General features: G+C 39.4%; 1 protein-coding gene across 1 annotated transcript in view; it reads left to right on the top strand.

Annotated features, from left to right (window-relative positions):
* The window catches only part of SPAG17 (sperm associated antigen 17), a 236,047-nt gene that overhangs the window by 66,376 nt on the left and 153,722 nt on the right, over window positions 1–15,949 (top strand). Inside the window, exons 5-7 of the mRNA XM_032594369.1 lie at window positions 10,445–10,631; window positions 12,179–12,373; window positions 14,628–14,809. Coding sequence (XP_032450260.1) covers window positions 10,445–10,631; window positions 12,179–12,373; window positions 14,628–14,809 — 564 coding nt within the window. The remainder of the gene's footprint in view (window positions 1–10,444; window positions 10,632–12,178; window positions 12,374–14,627; window positions 14,810–15,949) is intronic.

Genomic DNA, 15,949 nt, shown 5'->3' with positions numbered 1-15,949 from the left:
CCGTTTAAAATATTCTCTCTAATATTCAGTAGGAGTTCCTATTAAAATGGCAGGCTGCATCTGCACCTTCGTAATAATCTGAACATTTCAGCAGCAATCCATCACTCCCCCCCCATTATACGCTTGATTACTTCTTCACATGTAGACTTCTCATTTAATTTGCCTATGGAAATCAATCTGTGCGTTTTCCAAAGATTCATATTTTTATCTGAAAAAAAAATATTTTGAAATACCTTTAGCAAAACGATGCTAGGTTCAAATCCATTTGTTATTATCATTACTCGGAATAAGAGATGTTTTTCTTATTTTCCAAATCATGCTGAGATGTTTTTGGAAAGCCGAACGCTTCTGTACATACGTGTGGTATGTGTGTGTGTGTGTGTGTGTGTGTGTGTACACATGTATACATGAAATGGATTTACATGTAAGCTGTATCTTTATGCCCCTGAGTGGAAGAGGCAAAATCAGTTCATGGAAGAAGAAAGAGAAGAGGGAATGTGTTCCAGTAATACCTTTCTCACCTTTGCAAGACCCCCAAACCTAGGTTTCCTATTTGAATTGGATGCTTGACAGGATAATTGTAGGAAAGAAAATAATAATGCCACCTTATATTTGCAGAATAGGGCTTTATGTTTTTCAAACAGATTCCCCATATAACATCTTATTAGAGTGGCACACATTGTTCCCGGGAAAATTCTACTCATAGGAACACAAGTGATGGTCTAGTTTTCCATCTATTGAAGCTCTTTTCATCATGTACAGGTCATTTGTGCCTTCAGAAATACTTGGGGTCATTAAGACTTGGCAGAAGAAAAACTGGAAAGTTTGAAGCTAGTATAGAAACATCTTTTCTTGCCTTTTTAAATTCCAACGTCACTTGGGAATATGAATTATAAAAAGTAGACTGTGAGTCCTGTGAAAATCTCTGCGCTTTCTGTTTTCTCTGTGCTTTCCCGCAGCACCTACAAATATACCTAATGTGCTAAAGGGGATCAGTTTACTTGTTTGCCAACTATTGTAAGTCAGCAATCGTTTGTCACAGAGTAAGCTTTAGTTTTCAGTTAATGGATTTTAAGTAACAGTAAATGGAATATCCTGGCAGCTCAGAAAAAAATTTTAAAGCTAGAAGTAATATAAAAATATTTCTGCAGTGATTTTCCTCAGCATTTCTTTGAAATGTGAACTGTAATAATACAGCTGTGAGATTCTGAAGATGCACAAATAATCTTAGTTTATTGTTTGAAAATTCAAAAGTCTAAAGGAATGCGGGCTTGAATTTTAGATAGATAGATGATAGATAGATAGATAGATGTAATAGAGGCATTCAGAGAACTCTGAGCAATCAAGAGCCAACAATTACATAGTCTAATCTGATGTCTTCATTAGATTGGGTTCCCAAAACACCAGTCCCAAATCTCTCAGTTGCAACCATACGAGTAAGTGCTAAATAAATTGATGAAAACTGATTGGAATGGAGTACTCTCCAGAAAATACTCTTGGTAAAGGCCAGATGAACAGAGTTGTTTGAGGGATGATATAATCTCTATTCATTTCAACACTACCACCCAACCAGTCAGTTAGAACAATTGAGGTTAATGCTTCTCAGCCAGCAACTTGGGCAGAAAAGTAAAATAAGTATAAAGTAAATAAAACTGACCCATGCTGTGGGATGTGGATGAGAAAAATGCAAAAAAGAAAAGACTTCCAGTTTCTTCCTCTTTCCTGAACCCAGGCTGAGATTCTGAGATTTCCTAGAAGGGGAGCTTTTTAACAGCAATAAGAAATCTACATAGGTGTTTCCTTTCAAATGCTGACTATATTGCCGAAAACTGTGCAACCCAAATTGTGTTTTGTATATCCTATCTTGAATTTTCAGAATTGTATTTTTAAAAATGAATGCCAAAAAAATATCCACAGCGGGAACTAACCAAAAATACTAGGGAGAAGATATGGACAAAAATAACTAATATAATTAGGTCCCTGTCCTTTATTCCCCAGTGAAACAAGTAGATCCTTATATATTTGATCCTGTTTTAATCAACCCAAATTTTTTCTTAGAAATAAGTGGTGGAAAAAAAAGTAAGTGGTGAATAATATGGTTCCAGATGCCAAATACGGTAAAAATATCATTATTGTAGATTGCACTGATTTTAATAATTTCTAGCACTTTAGCATGGGCTATGCTTATCATGTGTTTGCTTTGTTCTTGAAGAAAGCTTGCTGGCTAATTAATAGCATAAAAAATAATACAAGGGAAGATATTTCTTAAAGGAGCAGTTTTGAAGGCATTTCTGAAAAGCAAATGCCTGCTTGTAACGGCAATGAAGTAAAAAATAGTTGAAAACTCTGATCTATTTGGAAACACCTTGTTGGCTACATCCAAATCTGCATATCATGAAGAAAATATATTGTATTTCTCTAAATAAACTTTAGAATTTCAGAAATTCTGAAAGACTCTTTTATACAATTAACCCTAAATCGGATTTTGTTGTATCTTAAAATCTGAGAGTTCTGTTTAGAAACGACTCTTCCTTGCACAGATGATTATCTCAGCATTTATTCTGTGTTTTTAGATCTGTCATTGTCAGTCTGTTTTTAATTCATCAACTTAACAAACACTTATTGAAACAAACTTTACAGAAACAATGTACTAGGCACACATATATCATAATGTTCATTATCATTTTAAAATAAATTATTTGGGTTTGTATTCCGATCCGTGTTTTAATTTAATCTATCTGAATATTATAGCATTGTTCACATTTTTTACTTTTTTTTCACTCCAACTTTTGTGTCTATATTAATGATAAACATTTATTCAAAACCAAAAGACTTTATTGTGAATATATTTAAAATATATCAAGAATTCAGCTAAAACCTTTAATCATCAAAAAAAGATGAAAAATGCCTATACTACAAAAAAACAATAATAACCATTTAAATAATCGGCCAAACTAAGTCTGGTCTTCCTATGCCTCTGAGTCTAGTTTGGAAAATTTGCATATGTTTAGAAAAAGATCCAAATATATTCTAACTGTGCTTTTCATTTGTGGATGCAAATAACCAGTCCATATTTTCTTGGATATTTTCAGCATATTTTTTGTGTAAAAGCAGAACAATTCTTTCTCTTTCTGGCTTCTCTACTTAGGAGAAGTACTTGCCTTATTTTCCAGAGAACTAGAATTGGAGAGAAGGCAGTTAAGAACCATGGAGTGATGGTACCGGTAGACTTTTCTTAAAACAACTCAAAATTAAAAGCACCTACTTTGATAAGCCATTATGAGGAAGCCACAAACAACCCAGAGCCCGCTCCAAAGGAGGCACGAAGAGAAATTAGGGTAACTTTCACAGACGTTTTACAGCTTACTCCAGTTGAAACCCCCAAACACTGGAAACCAGCCAACGTAATGCCATTGTGTGTGTGTGTTTTGTTTTAAAAGAAAGACCAGAGGGACATGCCAGGAAATTACAGGCTGGTTAGTTTTGATTCAGTTGTGTTTAAAATCTTCAAAAACTATTTTGAGAAATCAAACAGAGGAAGAGCAGGAACTCAGTTTAGAGGGACCCGTGTGGTTTCAGGAAAGGAATAACTTGCCTCACTAACTGGATGGAATTCTTTGAAGCAGGATTATCAAAATGAGGGTACTACCAACAAAACCATTGCATCCAAAGAGCTACGAAATTCAGCAATTCAGGGTAAATAATAAATGACTCCCCGGCTAACTGATCTGTAGAAAGAAGTGTTTTCCTCATTGGAATGCTTTTAATTAATGAAAACTGTTTATGGATTTCAGGAAAAAATGTAAAGAAACACGCATATTTAGAATAGAATAGTAACTTTAAATATGAGCAGCTGTAGTTACAACAGCTAATGATAATATTTAGCTACCGTTATTGACTCTTTGGCATTATATTAAGCTCTTTACACATGTTATATCATTTAATCTTTGAAATGACTTTATGAGGTACGGAGTATTATTCTTGATTTGCAGATGGGAAAACTGAAGGTGTGAAAAGTTAAGTAACTTTCCCCAGGTTAAATAGCTACTCAGAGGTGATGCTGGGATTCAAATCCAAAACTGTCTGACGCTATGTTCTTAACCACTGTACAGACACCTTCCGAATGTGTCTCCTTAGCTGTGCAAAATGGCACCCTTGGCCCACAGTCAAGAGTGCCAGCCCTAAGGTATTTCCCTGTAGGAGCAATGGCTTTGCTCAGTGATCTACCAACAACCATCTGGTCCCACTAATTACATCACATACAACATCCCGAGGTAAAGTGTGAGAACAAGCCAAGGAAAGGAACAATGCTTACCAGAAACAAAGTCCACACAGAGCTCACCAACCACCAATTCCCAAGGGAATTCTGATTTCATTTCTGGCCCCACCCCACTGCCCGGAAATGACCTGGTCTCTGGGAAAATCTCTTAGAACTAAACTCCCTGAGATTATTCCAAACATCCTCACCCCTCTCTCCGCCCTTCTGGATTTTGAGGTGGAACAACACCGGCTGATCCACTGTTAATGCCTCTGAATCACATAGAATCCTGCAAGAGACAGACAATCAGGTAGACATCAGACCCACTCCCTCACTGCCACCAGTCATAGAAAATGTCCACGTTCCAATTCTGTGGATTCCAGTTCTGAAAACGGCAATATGGCACCCCAGGACATTCCACAGGGTTCTGAAGATTGCATTATTTGGTCAAGTAAACCCACTACATTCCTGGACTTATGTCTTCTACACAACAGCAGCTCCCTAGAAAAGTAAGCTCCTAACTCGACCCCATGCATTATATTTTCTATTTGTCAGGGGAGCAGGGAGAAGAGCAGAAGGGAAAGAATATATAGGAAATATAGAAAAGAAAAAACAACATGTTCATAATGCCATAACACTACTACAAGTAACGTTAACATTCTGATATGTTTCTTTTTTTTTTCTTTCTATGAATTTGTTCCTTTACATAATTGTTGTAAATTAAAATATATCATAATTTTACTTATTACCACAGTAGCCACATCTATCACTATTATTGGTTGTAGGATATTCTATTGACTACTATAATTTTCTTAACCATTCCTCTATTGAACATTTCAGTTATTTCCATATTTTTATAATAAGTAATGTTGTGATGAACAACTTTATAGTATAGAACTCTTTATATTTGGGATAATTTCCTTAGCATTGGCTTATATAAATGGATTAATATGGCCTCAAAGCCCACTACCTGTGTTTCCAAAGTAAGTTCTAGAACCATTTAGACCCAGTTTTTCATTAAAAAAAAAAAAAAAGCTCCCCCGGGTCAAAAGAACTTGGAAATCACTGTGTGTTATACACAACTCTTAGAGATTTAACAGCACATTAGCTTATTAAAGATAGAGGAGTTTTGTGAAAATAAATCTGTTTAATATTGTTTAATCTACTGTCTCTCAAACGTATCTGACTCCATAGATTTCTTTCAGCCCGCCTATTGTTCTCTTATCATCTGTAACCAATAAAATAGATCGCTTGTGAGACGGTGATCTCTTGAAAGAGAACTAAAGTAGCATTCAGAAGACAGACCTAGTTTCTCATAAGCCACGTAATAAGAGTGACTTAGTCACTTAACTGCCATGAGCATGTTTTCTTATCTATATCCCTAACAATAGTATTGTGGGAATCTGACGATAGAGCATATGTGAGATCATAAAGTACCACACAAATCTAGATGTGCTGTTACCTATAAAAATGAGATGAAGTAGAGCTATTTACCAGCAGTTCCACTGACTTTTACCACTTGGTTCCCTTTTATTGTGATAACATAACAAATACCTGTCACGGTATTTGAAGGCATTTGAATCTTGACATCAAGAGTCATTTAGAAAGTTAAATACAATCTAAAATATTTGGAAGCATCAAATAATTAGGTTGCCCTGTTAGAGAGAGGGACAGTTTTGTGTTTTTCCCTCTTAAAAAGTGAGAATAACAAGATTGAGGACACGGGGTAAGTGCTACTTGATACTCAACTAAATATGCGAAATGCTAATAGTTCTTTGGTTGTTGCTAAAACAAGAGCCTCACATCTGCTATGTAGCTTAGCCAGTTAAGAAATCTCTGTGCCTATCCACAGCCTTCTCACAGTAGGAGGCATCCAGATGCTTTTTGTACACACTGCATTTTAAAGAAAATGGACTCTAACGAACTTGACCTTTCCTTCATATGCTGGGGAACATGTTTTCCCCAAACATGGTGGAAAGAGGGGACTTTTGGATACGCCCCTCCTAGTTTTTGTCTTGAGTTGGCAAGGATTCCCTCTTGAGTTACGTTTTGTGCAGATGACCATAGAATGGGAATATGCAAGCTGCACTACCCAGAAGCGAGCAAGAAAAGTTGGTGTGGACAAATTTCAGTTTGTGATTTAGGAAGGGGTCAACTCTGGTGAATGCTCAGCTAATCTGGTTCACTTCCTGCCACCCCCTAGCCCCGGATCTCAAGGCATAAACTCATAGGGGGAGGAGCTTACTCAGGATATGAGAGAATAGAAGAAAAGGGAAGAAGACAGGAGGTGATTTTGCTATGATGGGGGCTTGGTAGAAAAGGATATTTTGCTTTTTGACCAAAGTAGAATTCTGCGGCCCGAGCAGTCAACATTGTCAAGAATCTCAGGGACAAAGAGACTGTCCTGGTTCAGTTCAAGTATGGAGGGTTGGAGGCGTGAGGAACAGAGGGAATATAGGATAAAGTAGGTAGACGACAGCTAGAGTCAGACATGGGGAAGCAGAAGGGACTGGGTAGGGCACCATGTTCAGAAATCCACCAAGGATTTCTCTGCCTGGATCTGGAAGCCAGAATAACCTGGGTACTTCCATTGGCTTTTGTCCTCTGCCGTATGATGTCTCTGCACCAGGAAAGTACATACATAGTTGCTCTACTTGGGAAATTCTTTATGTAGTAATTCTTCTTGAAATTCTACCAATTGAAGATGCATCATTGATAAAGGAAAATGCAGAAGACTGAGTTGTATAGGGAGAACAATAACAATGATGTTATAATGGCGCATAAACCTAATTTGAAAGAATGTGTTAAATATCTCCTTCACCCATCTTCTCTGGTGATTTTTGTTAGATCGCTATATTCTTTCAAATGTTTCAATAATGATGATTTTTATAATTAAAAAAAGCTTTTTCAAGAAATGAATCAGGATTTATAGGTATTTTTTAGATTCTTTTGTAAAAGGAAGGAGGTAAATATTGATAATTTCAGCACTCAACAGGAAGAAGGGGTGGGGGAGGGAGAGCTATGGAGAATCAAAAGAGCATCCAGGAAATAGTATTATTTAGCCCCTGGAAAGACAGAGTAGAAAGACAGACCATCTCTATGGCCTAACAGGACCACAGAAATAAAATGAATTTAGGGTTTGAGATTAAACTGGCTTGTGTCTCTTCCATAGCAGTGTCTGAGGGCAAACTGTGTGTCTTAATTTATACAACATGAATAAAATTACTCATCTTGCAGGCTGCATTTTGAGAACCAATTAAAGACGATGATGTCTGGAAAGCACCTATCATACCACACAGCTAGGTCTCTCTACTTTATTGCTTATTTTAAATTTTGGTTGTGATCAGTCCTGCCTTCTCTGGGGTACCAAGAAACCTTACAGAAGAAAGGGCTCAGGGAGTTCTTTACCTTATAGAACTCCAGCCTTGCCAAAGAGTTGGGATGGGAACTATGTGATTACACAGGCTCCCAAACACCCCTAGGAAAGCCAGCAGGGCTAGAGGGCCCTCCTAACAGGAAAAGGATAAAGAAACTAGTTTTAAACTTCCTCTGTATTCAGCAGTATTTGTTTGGAATGACAGGATAAATGAATGGATGCATGACTGTATAAATGTTTAGTCTTCTGGGTGAACTTTAGAATAATGTCACCTGAAACAGTTTCTTCTTTTCAGTTCTAAAGCTCACCCTGAGATTTTATTTAAAATTGCAGTTGTGGAAGTTTCTGGAAGATTGTGATGGCAAAGTTAGGACTTTTCTGGGGCAAGGCTCACTGTCCACCAAGGAGCTGCACGGGAGTGTTTCACTTCAGTGGATTTACCATCATCCAAGTGTGGCTGTTTGAGCTCCAGCATGAGCCTCGCCAATGCCTCTGAGCTAATTGGACTCAGGGGCACTGATTTGTGCTCTGGTTTCATTTTAAATTAACAATCTTAAAATTTCCAATAAGCTCTCAACACTGGCAGGGATTTCTACCATATTTCTTCAGTCAGCCTGACCTCCCAGTTTCTGACACGACTCACATTACAGTCTCTGTTCAAAACCTCTTACCTGCCTGTGCTCGGCCAGTAACCATGCCTCACCCTTCACCTGAAAAAACGGAAACATTCCCTCAGCACCATCGAGACCTCTCGCTCTCTTGAACCCACACTCAGCCAACCCCCTCCTTGCTCTTATTAAACTGAGAAATTGCCTCTCTTCCTATGAAAGGAAGTTGGCATGTTCTTTTGATCTTTTCCCACCTTACCTCCTCGAAGACTTTAGCCTCCCCCATATCTGCAGTGTCTCTCTCTCTACTGGGTCGTTCCATCAGATTGCAAACACATCTCCTGACTTGGCATAGATACATACACACCTGGACCTCCTACTCTCCTGCTGCTCACTTTCCCACTAACATCTCAAGAACTCGCACCCAGGGCATTTCGTGTCTTCCATTCAGTTCATCACTATGTATATGTGACCCACATCCAAACATGTGACTCCAGCCATATCTCTCTTCTCAGAGGAGAATGTGTGTATTTGCCTGCCTCCTGACATTTCGGGGCATCTCAAAGTTAACGTGATTTTCTGAAAAGTTTGCTTACCTCCAGTAAAAGCCATTTCTTGCTCCAACTTCTCTATCATCTAAGTCCCTATTAGGTCTTTTCTAGACCATCGCTAGAGACTCCCTTCCTAGACTTCCTGTTCCCTATCTTGACGAATCGTAGTACTTCTCTACTTGAAACTCTCTGTGGTCTTCCCATTGCATTTTTAATAAAATACGAACTTGTCAACCCCACCTGTGGCATCCACTTTGCCTTTTTCTTGCTTCTCATGTGGAAGACTCCTCATCTTTCAGGTCTTCATTCAAATGTCACCTCCTCAGAAAGGTCCTCCGTCACCCACTTAAAGGTTTCCCCAACTGCGTGCCTATGACTACATTGGGTTTTATCCTTCATAAAAGTCATGGAACTTTGTTGTTATATTTTTACCTGTTTTTGTATGTGCTTTTTTCCTCTTTCTACCCCAGTAGACTAGGAGCTCAAGGGGACAAGCCCCGCCATATTTTATGCACCAGTTTATATCTGGTGCAGAATGAAATGCTGGGGCTTTTCAGACCTCTGCACCTTACCTTGTGCACTCCTGGCTGCCTCCACCCAAGGCTAGTAGTGACATCTACAGCCTTTCCTGATGCTTCCCTCTGCTGCTGAGGAGGGGGAGTTTCCCTACCAGTAGAGCTATAGGACCCAGGCCTGCATGGAGAATCCATAGGTACCTCTGACGCTTCTTCTTGGTGCCAAAGCTACACTGTTCTCTGGAGCCCTCGACATCCAGAAGACACATGGAGTAGAGAAATGCTTCTCTCCCCTTCTGTGTTACATTCTGTTAGCCGGACGCCGAAACAACATATCTTCTGTCTCTAATGTTTTAGAATGGAGTTTTTCAAATTTGATTTCATAACCTCAGGAAAATACAGAGCCCAGATGCTGCTACAATAATTTTCTTTTGTTTCCAATTGTGTTGATTGTGGGGAAAACAAGCAATAGAAGCATATTCTGGATCTTCCGTATGGCCACCTTATGACCCAGAGAGAGTCATAAGAGAGACAGAGAGAGACAGAACGCAAACAGGGGAGGGGCAGAGAGAGAGGGAGACACAGAATCCGAAGCAGGCTCCCAGCTCTGAACTGTCAGCACGGAGCCCGACTTGGGGCGCGAACCCACAGACAGTGAGATCATGACCTGAGCCGAAGCCAGATGCTTAACTGACTGAGACGCTAGGCACCCCGTGTTTTGTTTTATTTTTAATGAGCAAACAACCTCTCTCTAAGACTCAGACAGAGACTCCCCAGGGTTAGGCTGCAAGATAAACCTAAGATACTGCCATCATGAGGTACTCTGAATCCCCCACTCGCCTTACCCCCGACAACTGTGGTAGTTTATATGCCCATGCTTGACTCTCCCTTAGGATGAATTCTCTTCTAGAAGACCATTTGTGTAAACAGTCTCCTGGCACCCACCCCTCAGTCCTCATAGGAGATGTGCCTTATCCCAACCTAGGCCCAACCTGGGATTGCCACTATCCTGCTTCAAGAATGAATACATGAAAAGTAAATGAGTAAACAAGCAATTGAATGAAATAAACCCAACCGTAGAAAAGCCATTGCTTGCACACTATATGATTTGGAGAAAAAGTATTCTCTTTTTCCAGGTAATGGAAGATCGTTTCAAGATAGAAAAGGATAAAGGGAAAGCAAAATCTCCCAAGGAGAAGAAGTCCTCAAGTGCCAAGGTTGCCAAAGGGAAGGGAAAGGATCCTCCTGAGGCGAACACAGCAGTGAAGAAGACCACACAGCTAAAACGGAGAGGGGAAGACGATGACGCTAAACCTTACATTGGTAGGTGACATGCCCTCCTGTGGGCTACTTTTCCCTTCCTGCCTTCCAATCTACAAATTAGCTTGAGAAAGCATTCCAATAACGATGCTTAATCTTTTACTCTTTATGAAACCACAAATCACATACTACCCATGATACCCTAATCGAAAAATATTGCTCTGTAGCAGTTCATTTGTGTTTTCAGCAAATATTTATTTAGCTCAGGTCATGTTGCTGTGGGCAACATTGTCATAATGCGAATAGGAAGTCACGAGCTCAGTGTGCTACCACCAAATAGCTTCCTACCTTGTTGGGGGCATTTTAAAAAGTCAGACATAATTATGAGACAAACTAGAAAGTGACTGGGCTAACAAACTAGAAAGTGTTGTAATGAGTGAAATACGGTGGCGATAAAATCAGACCAGTGAATCTGGGACTCACACAGAGCACACAGTTTCCTGACCTGACCTCAGCTTCTCCTGCTATTAGTTTCTCTTAGGGCAACTAGAATTTCCTTTCATTTTTGATTATTGATATAAAGCTGGTTTGACCCATGCAGCCTATGAGTAATTCATTGCCACCATCACTTGAACCCAGATGGAGCTTCCTGTTATTATTTGCATTGCATTCAAACGAGGTGGCAGGCCTTCACGTCCTTTATCAATTTGCCTCTCCTGGCGTATCTCTGCTCTAAATCCACTAGACCTAGAAGCTATGATATTATGGATTCGGTAGATAATATCAACACTGATTCGTTTAGTGATAGGAGAAAAATTATTGCTTAAAAATGAAAAGTTTGTGCATGCTGCATTATTTGTAAATTTATCTTCATGGGCTATTGTGGGATTTAATGTTTTCACATACCATGTAGCATGAATATTAAAGTACAACAATTATTTTTACCCCTCAGAATCTCACAGTCAAGGATAAACTCATATTTTAACATTAATAAAAACAGTGTAATGAGGGCTAAGCAGAGGGGGGAAATTTAGGAAGGTACACAATATATATTTTAAAAATTTAATGCAATAAGTATATAATTGCTACGTAACCCATACTCAGCATTCACACCTATTGACATAAATACACAGAATACTTTGGTAGGGGGCATGTCCATATTCGATATTTCCCTCTCCTGTAAACACCTCTGCTTATAAAATACCACAAAGCTGCAGCCACTCGTAATTCAGGAGTAAAGCCAGATGTTGCTCAAAAGAGGTTGAACCCCCCCCCCCAAATTACAGCCCACAGCCTGAACCTTTTCTTTTTACAAAAACCCGAGCACACATTTTCCATGACCACAGGCCCCACGTATGTTTGTCCTTCTATTATGACTCTATCTCATTTACAAAAGTGATTTAATATTTTGTAAAATGGCCACAGCCTTTTCACTGGAAGGGTAATAATGAAAACCAGTCAACATGACTGCATTCCGGCCAACTGGACTGTTTTTGGCAAGCCGGAGGTATTATAAACGCATGCATAATGTATGTAGCCATTGAACTGGCTGAGTGCAACCTGTTCTCTTTTAAAATGACGGCTGCTCTTTTTTATGGTATTTTGAACAGACGATGAGCCAGATGATGGTGCCCAACATTACATTATAGTCGTGGGCTTCAACAATCCTCAGCTATTAGCGATTATGACTGAGCTTGGCATTCCCATAAGCAGCGTGATTAAAATATCTTCAGAGAATTATGAGCCTCTGCAGACACACCTGGCAACAGTTAGCCAGCAGCAGGAAGTTCTTCTTCAGCCAGAAGGTATGCAGTCTGCTACACAACCCGCTGAATCTTTCAGTATCACCCACTGTCTGTAAAGTACAAATAGATTTTTCTGTCCAAAAAAAAAGTCATGCAATAATACATTCATTGTTAAACCCTTTTAAGGCTCTGATTCGCTGTTTATGCTAGTCAGGTGCTGTAAATTTTACAAATTAAGATTATATTCTGCTTATATCCCTGTGTAGCCACAGAGAACACGGACTGTGGGTCGGAAGACTTGGTTATCTGACTACCTTTCTCAGGGACAGTTCATCTAGAACTTTCACCTGAAGTGTGGGCTAGAAAAGATCGACTGTAGCTAATGGGTTCTTCCAGAAGCCACAGTCACGACATGGCCCACGGGAGGTCATAGCTTTGGATTCTTGGTGTGTTTTGCTTCTGGCTTATTGTGATAAATCAGAGAGGGCACTCTATCTTCCAAGACTTAGACTATGAAGCTATAGAGTGAAGGCCCTACCACACTGCCATTCACACATTTGGAGTCATGGGACCTTCATCCAAGGGAGTCGTGCCAGAATGGCGCTGTGGGAAGGGAACTGAAAGTCACTGGACCCTTTAGCGATAGACCAGGGATTCTGTGTAAGCCTGCGTGACCTGAAAGTCCAAGAGTTTCTGCCACCTTCTGTTGCTTTTATTGTTATTTACTAATAATACCATTTGCACAGCATTTTGTAATCTGTATAGGGGTTACAGATATATTATATATTATATATGTTGTAAAACCACATCCCAATTTCTAGAACACTATGTTTTGAAATTCTGCTGTTCCACATGAGAAATTTCTACCACTGATGATAATAAGAGTCACCATTTATTGGGCAGATGCCTCGGGACAGGACTCAGTGCTAAGGGCTTTAAGTGCATCGATTTCTATAGTTGCTACAACCACCCTCAGAAGCATGTTTTATTACGGCCGGTCCCCAACTCACAATGGTTGGACTTAACAAATTTTCAACTTTACGATGGTGTGAAAGAGATTTGCATTCAGAAGAAACCTCACCTTGAAGTTGGAATTTTGATTTTTTTTCCTGGGCTAACAACATGCTGTATGATCCTCTTTTGTGATTCTGGATGGTGGCAGCTCCCGGTCATCCACGCAATCACGAGGGAAAACTACCGATACGCCGACGATCATTCTGTCCCACACAGCCATTCTGTTTCTCACTTTCAGTACAGTATTCGATAAATTACGTGAGATTTGCAACACTCTATTACAAAATAGGCTTTGTGTTAGATGATGTTGCCCAACTGTAGGGCTAATGTAAGTGTTCTGAGTATGTTTAAGGTAGGCCAAGCTAAGCTATGATGTGTATTATATGCACTTTCAAATTTTCAATGTATGATGTGTTTGTTGGGATACAACCCCATCCTCATCATATGTCAAGTAGGATCTGTATTTCCATTTTACCAAAAGGACTCTCAGCCTTGAGGCAGCTATTAAGGAAAAGAGGTGAGATTCAAACCCAGATACTCCTGTCTGAAAGCATAGTTGTAACATTAAATAACTTATTATTGAAGCCAGTGAGAAAATGTCCCATAAGTCTGTAGCCTCTCTACAAAAAAAAAAATTAATATATAGAAATAGAATCACAGAAAAATAGACTTTATAGTAGAATAACATCTTAGTAGTAGAACCCATTTAGTTATAGGTGTAATAAACATAAATATTATAGGCAAAATTTCGTGTGTAACTTTATGGGAATCAGTCATTATTTTACAGCCAGAGCACAAATGCTCAGAGAAGGCTCTAGCTATTTGAATGTGACCAAAAGTTACCTGAAGCATCAATCATTGACATGGTCTGTTTTTAGCCATGTGGGAGGAAGAATTGGATCGCCAGCTTTTCTAACCCATTATGAAACAAACACACTAAGATGGTCAAACAGTGATTTGGCAGAAAAACTGCTCCTACACAGATGAGATCTAAGGGTGATGGATATCTCGAGCATATTTAGCTCCACAAATGTGTGACCTTACTGTAAGGTTTCTGGGCCTCAAGTGTAAAATGAAGGGGTGGGATGAGCTCGGGTTTAATATCAATTTCAGAAGTGAAATCCTTTGATTTCATAACTCTATAATCCAAGTCCAAAAGCTTCTCAAAATTATGTATGTTTATTTGCCTTTTCTGATACTGCAAAGACACCTTTCAATGCATGTCACCCACCATGTCCACTTAAAGTGGGAAAAAATTCAACATTCTCATCTTGTTGTGTTAACATGTTGCTATGATTAGACATAAAGGCTGAAAAACTGAAGAAAGAGAATGCCATAAAAGAACTTGACATTTTCTGGAAATACCTGGAACCAATCCTGAATAATGAGAAACCTGAAACAAATCTCTTTGATGTTGCTCGACTGGAGTACGTGGTCAAGGCAGATGACTTTCCTTCTGACTGGGCAGACAGCGAGATGATGGTTAGTACACGCATTAGTGAGAGTGAATGGTTCGGCCATGTGGTAGTGTGGTTCCATTCATCACATCCACTCATTCCACCGACATTCACTGTGAATTGACTATGCACATGGCTTTGGGATAGACTCCACTGAATGCCCAGTGATGGTTATAGCCTGGGTCTTTAGCTTTTAGTATATGGATTAATGGCAAAGAATAAGATGGAGACAGAGATGAAGGAAGGTAATTCTTTTATTTGGTGGCATGTGACTTTGTCTCGTACTTTTAACAGTGTTCTTGGCAGTAGAGTCTCAATATATGGTGTGTTAATTGTGAAAATGGTAAATTTTACAGTTTTTTTCAAATTACATTATCTTTCTTTTTTTCATATGTCAGTTCCAAACATTGCTCTTCTAGGCCCTTAATTTTATTGCCAAAAGTGAATTTTCAATATATTTGGCCAACAGGGTCTATCCTAATGGGATAACTTGGACCCACCCCAACAATTAACAAGTATTTTCCGAGAGCATTTACTGGCCCCTGCTACTGAGGATCTTGCAGAGGCATGACCAAAACCATGAAACAGAGAAGCCGTGTTCAAGTGCTCGGCTAGGTGAAATATACTCTAAGTTTCTGATTAATTTAGAAAAAGAAGAAATGGGGTGTATCAGAAAGTAATAGCAAAGGCTAGATACACGAGGGTTTTTTTTTTTTTTTTTAAAAAAAAGAAGGTTGAGTGACTACCTCTCACGGATGTTATGGAAGATATCCAAGCATCCCTATCACAGAAAACTTCTCCAGTCTCTTTCTGGCCAACCCCCTGTTCCCACAAACAGGGGCCCAGAAGTGCTGAATTCCCTGCAGGGTGATATATTTCAGCATCAAGGGATCTGAATTCTTAGGGAAAGCAGAATCCTGGGGAGTGATCACACCAGGTGAGTGCTCTAAAGGGAGCTGGGCAAAGCAGGATACAGGGGGTCTGTGGGTGTCTGTGCACAGTGAATATGGATAGTTAACAAAAAGAAAACTGTATAAAAGGAGAGTAATATTGAAGCCTGGAACAGTTTCCGAGTCAAAGGATAGGCTGCCCATGGTCATGGGTTGGAGCATAAACATCTCTCACTGTGAGAGTCCCTGACTGTAGTGTCTTGACATGGATGTGC

The sequence above is a fragment of the Lynx canadensis genome, chromosome C1 (assembly GCF_007474595.2).
Source record: "Lynx canadensis isolate LIC74 chromosome C1, mLynCan4.pri.v2, whole genome shotgun sequence".
Taxonomy (NCBI): domain Eukaryota; kingdom Metazoa; phylum Chordata; class Mammalia; order Carnivora; family Felidae; genus Lynx; species Lynx canadensis.
The sequence above is the reverse complement of the archived record's forward strand: the minus strand, read 5'-3'. Positions and strand labels throughout refer to the sequence as shown.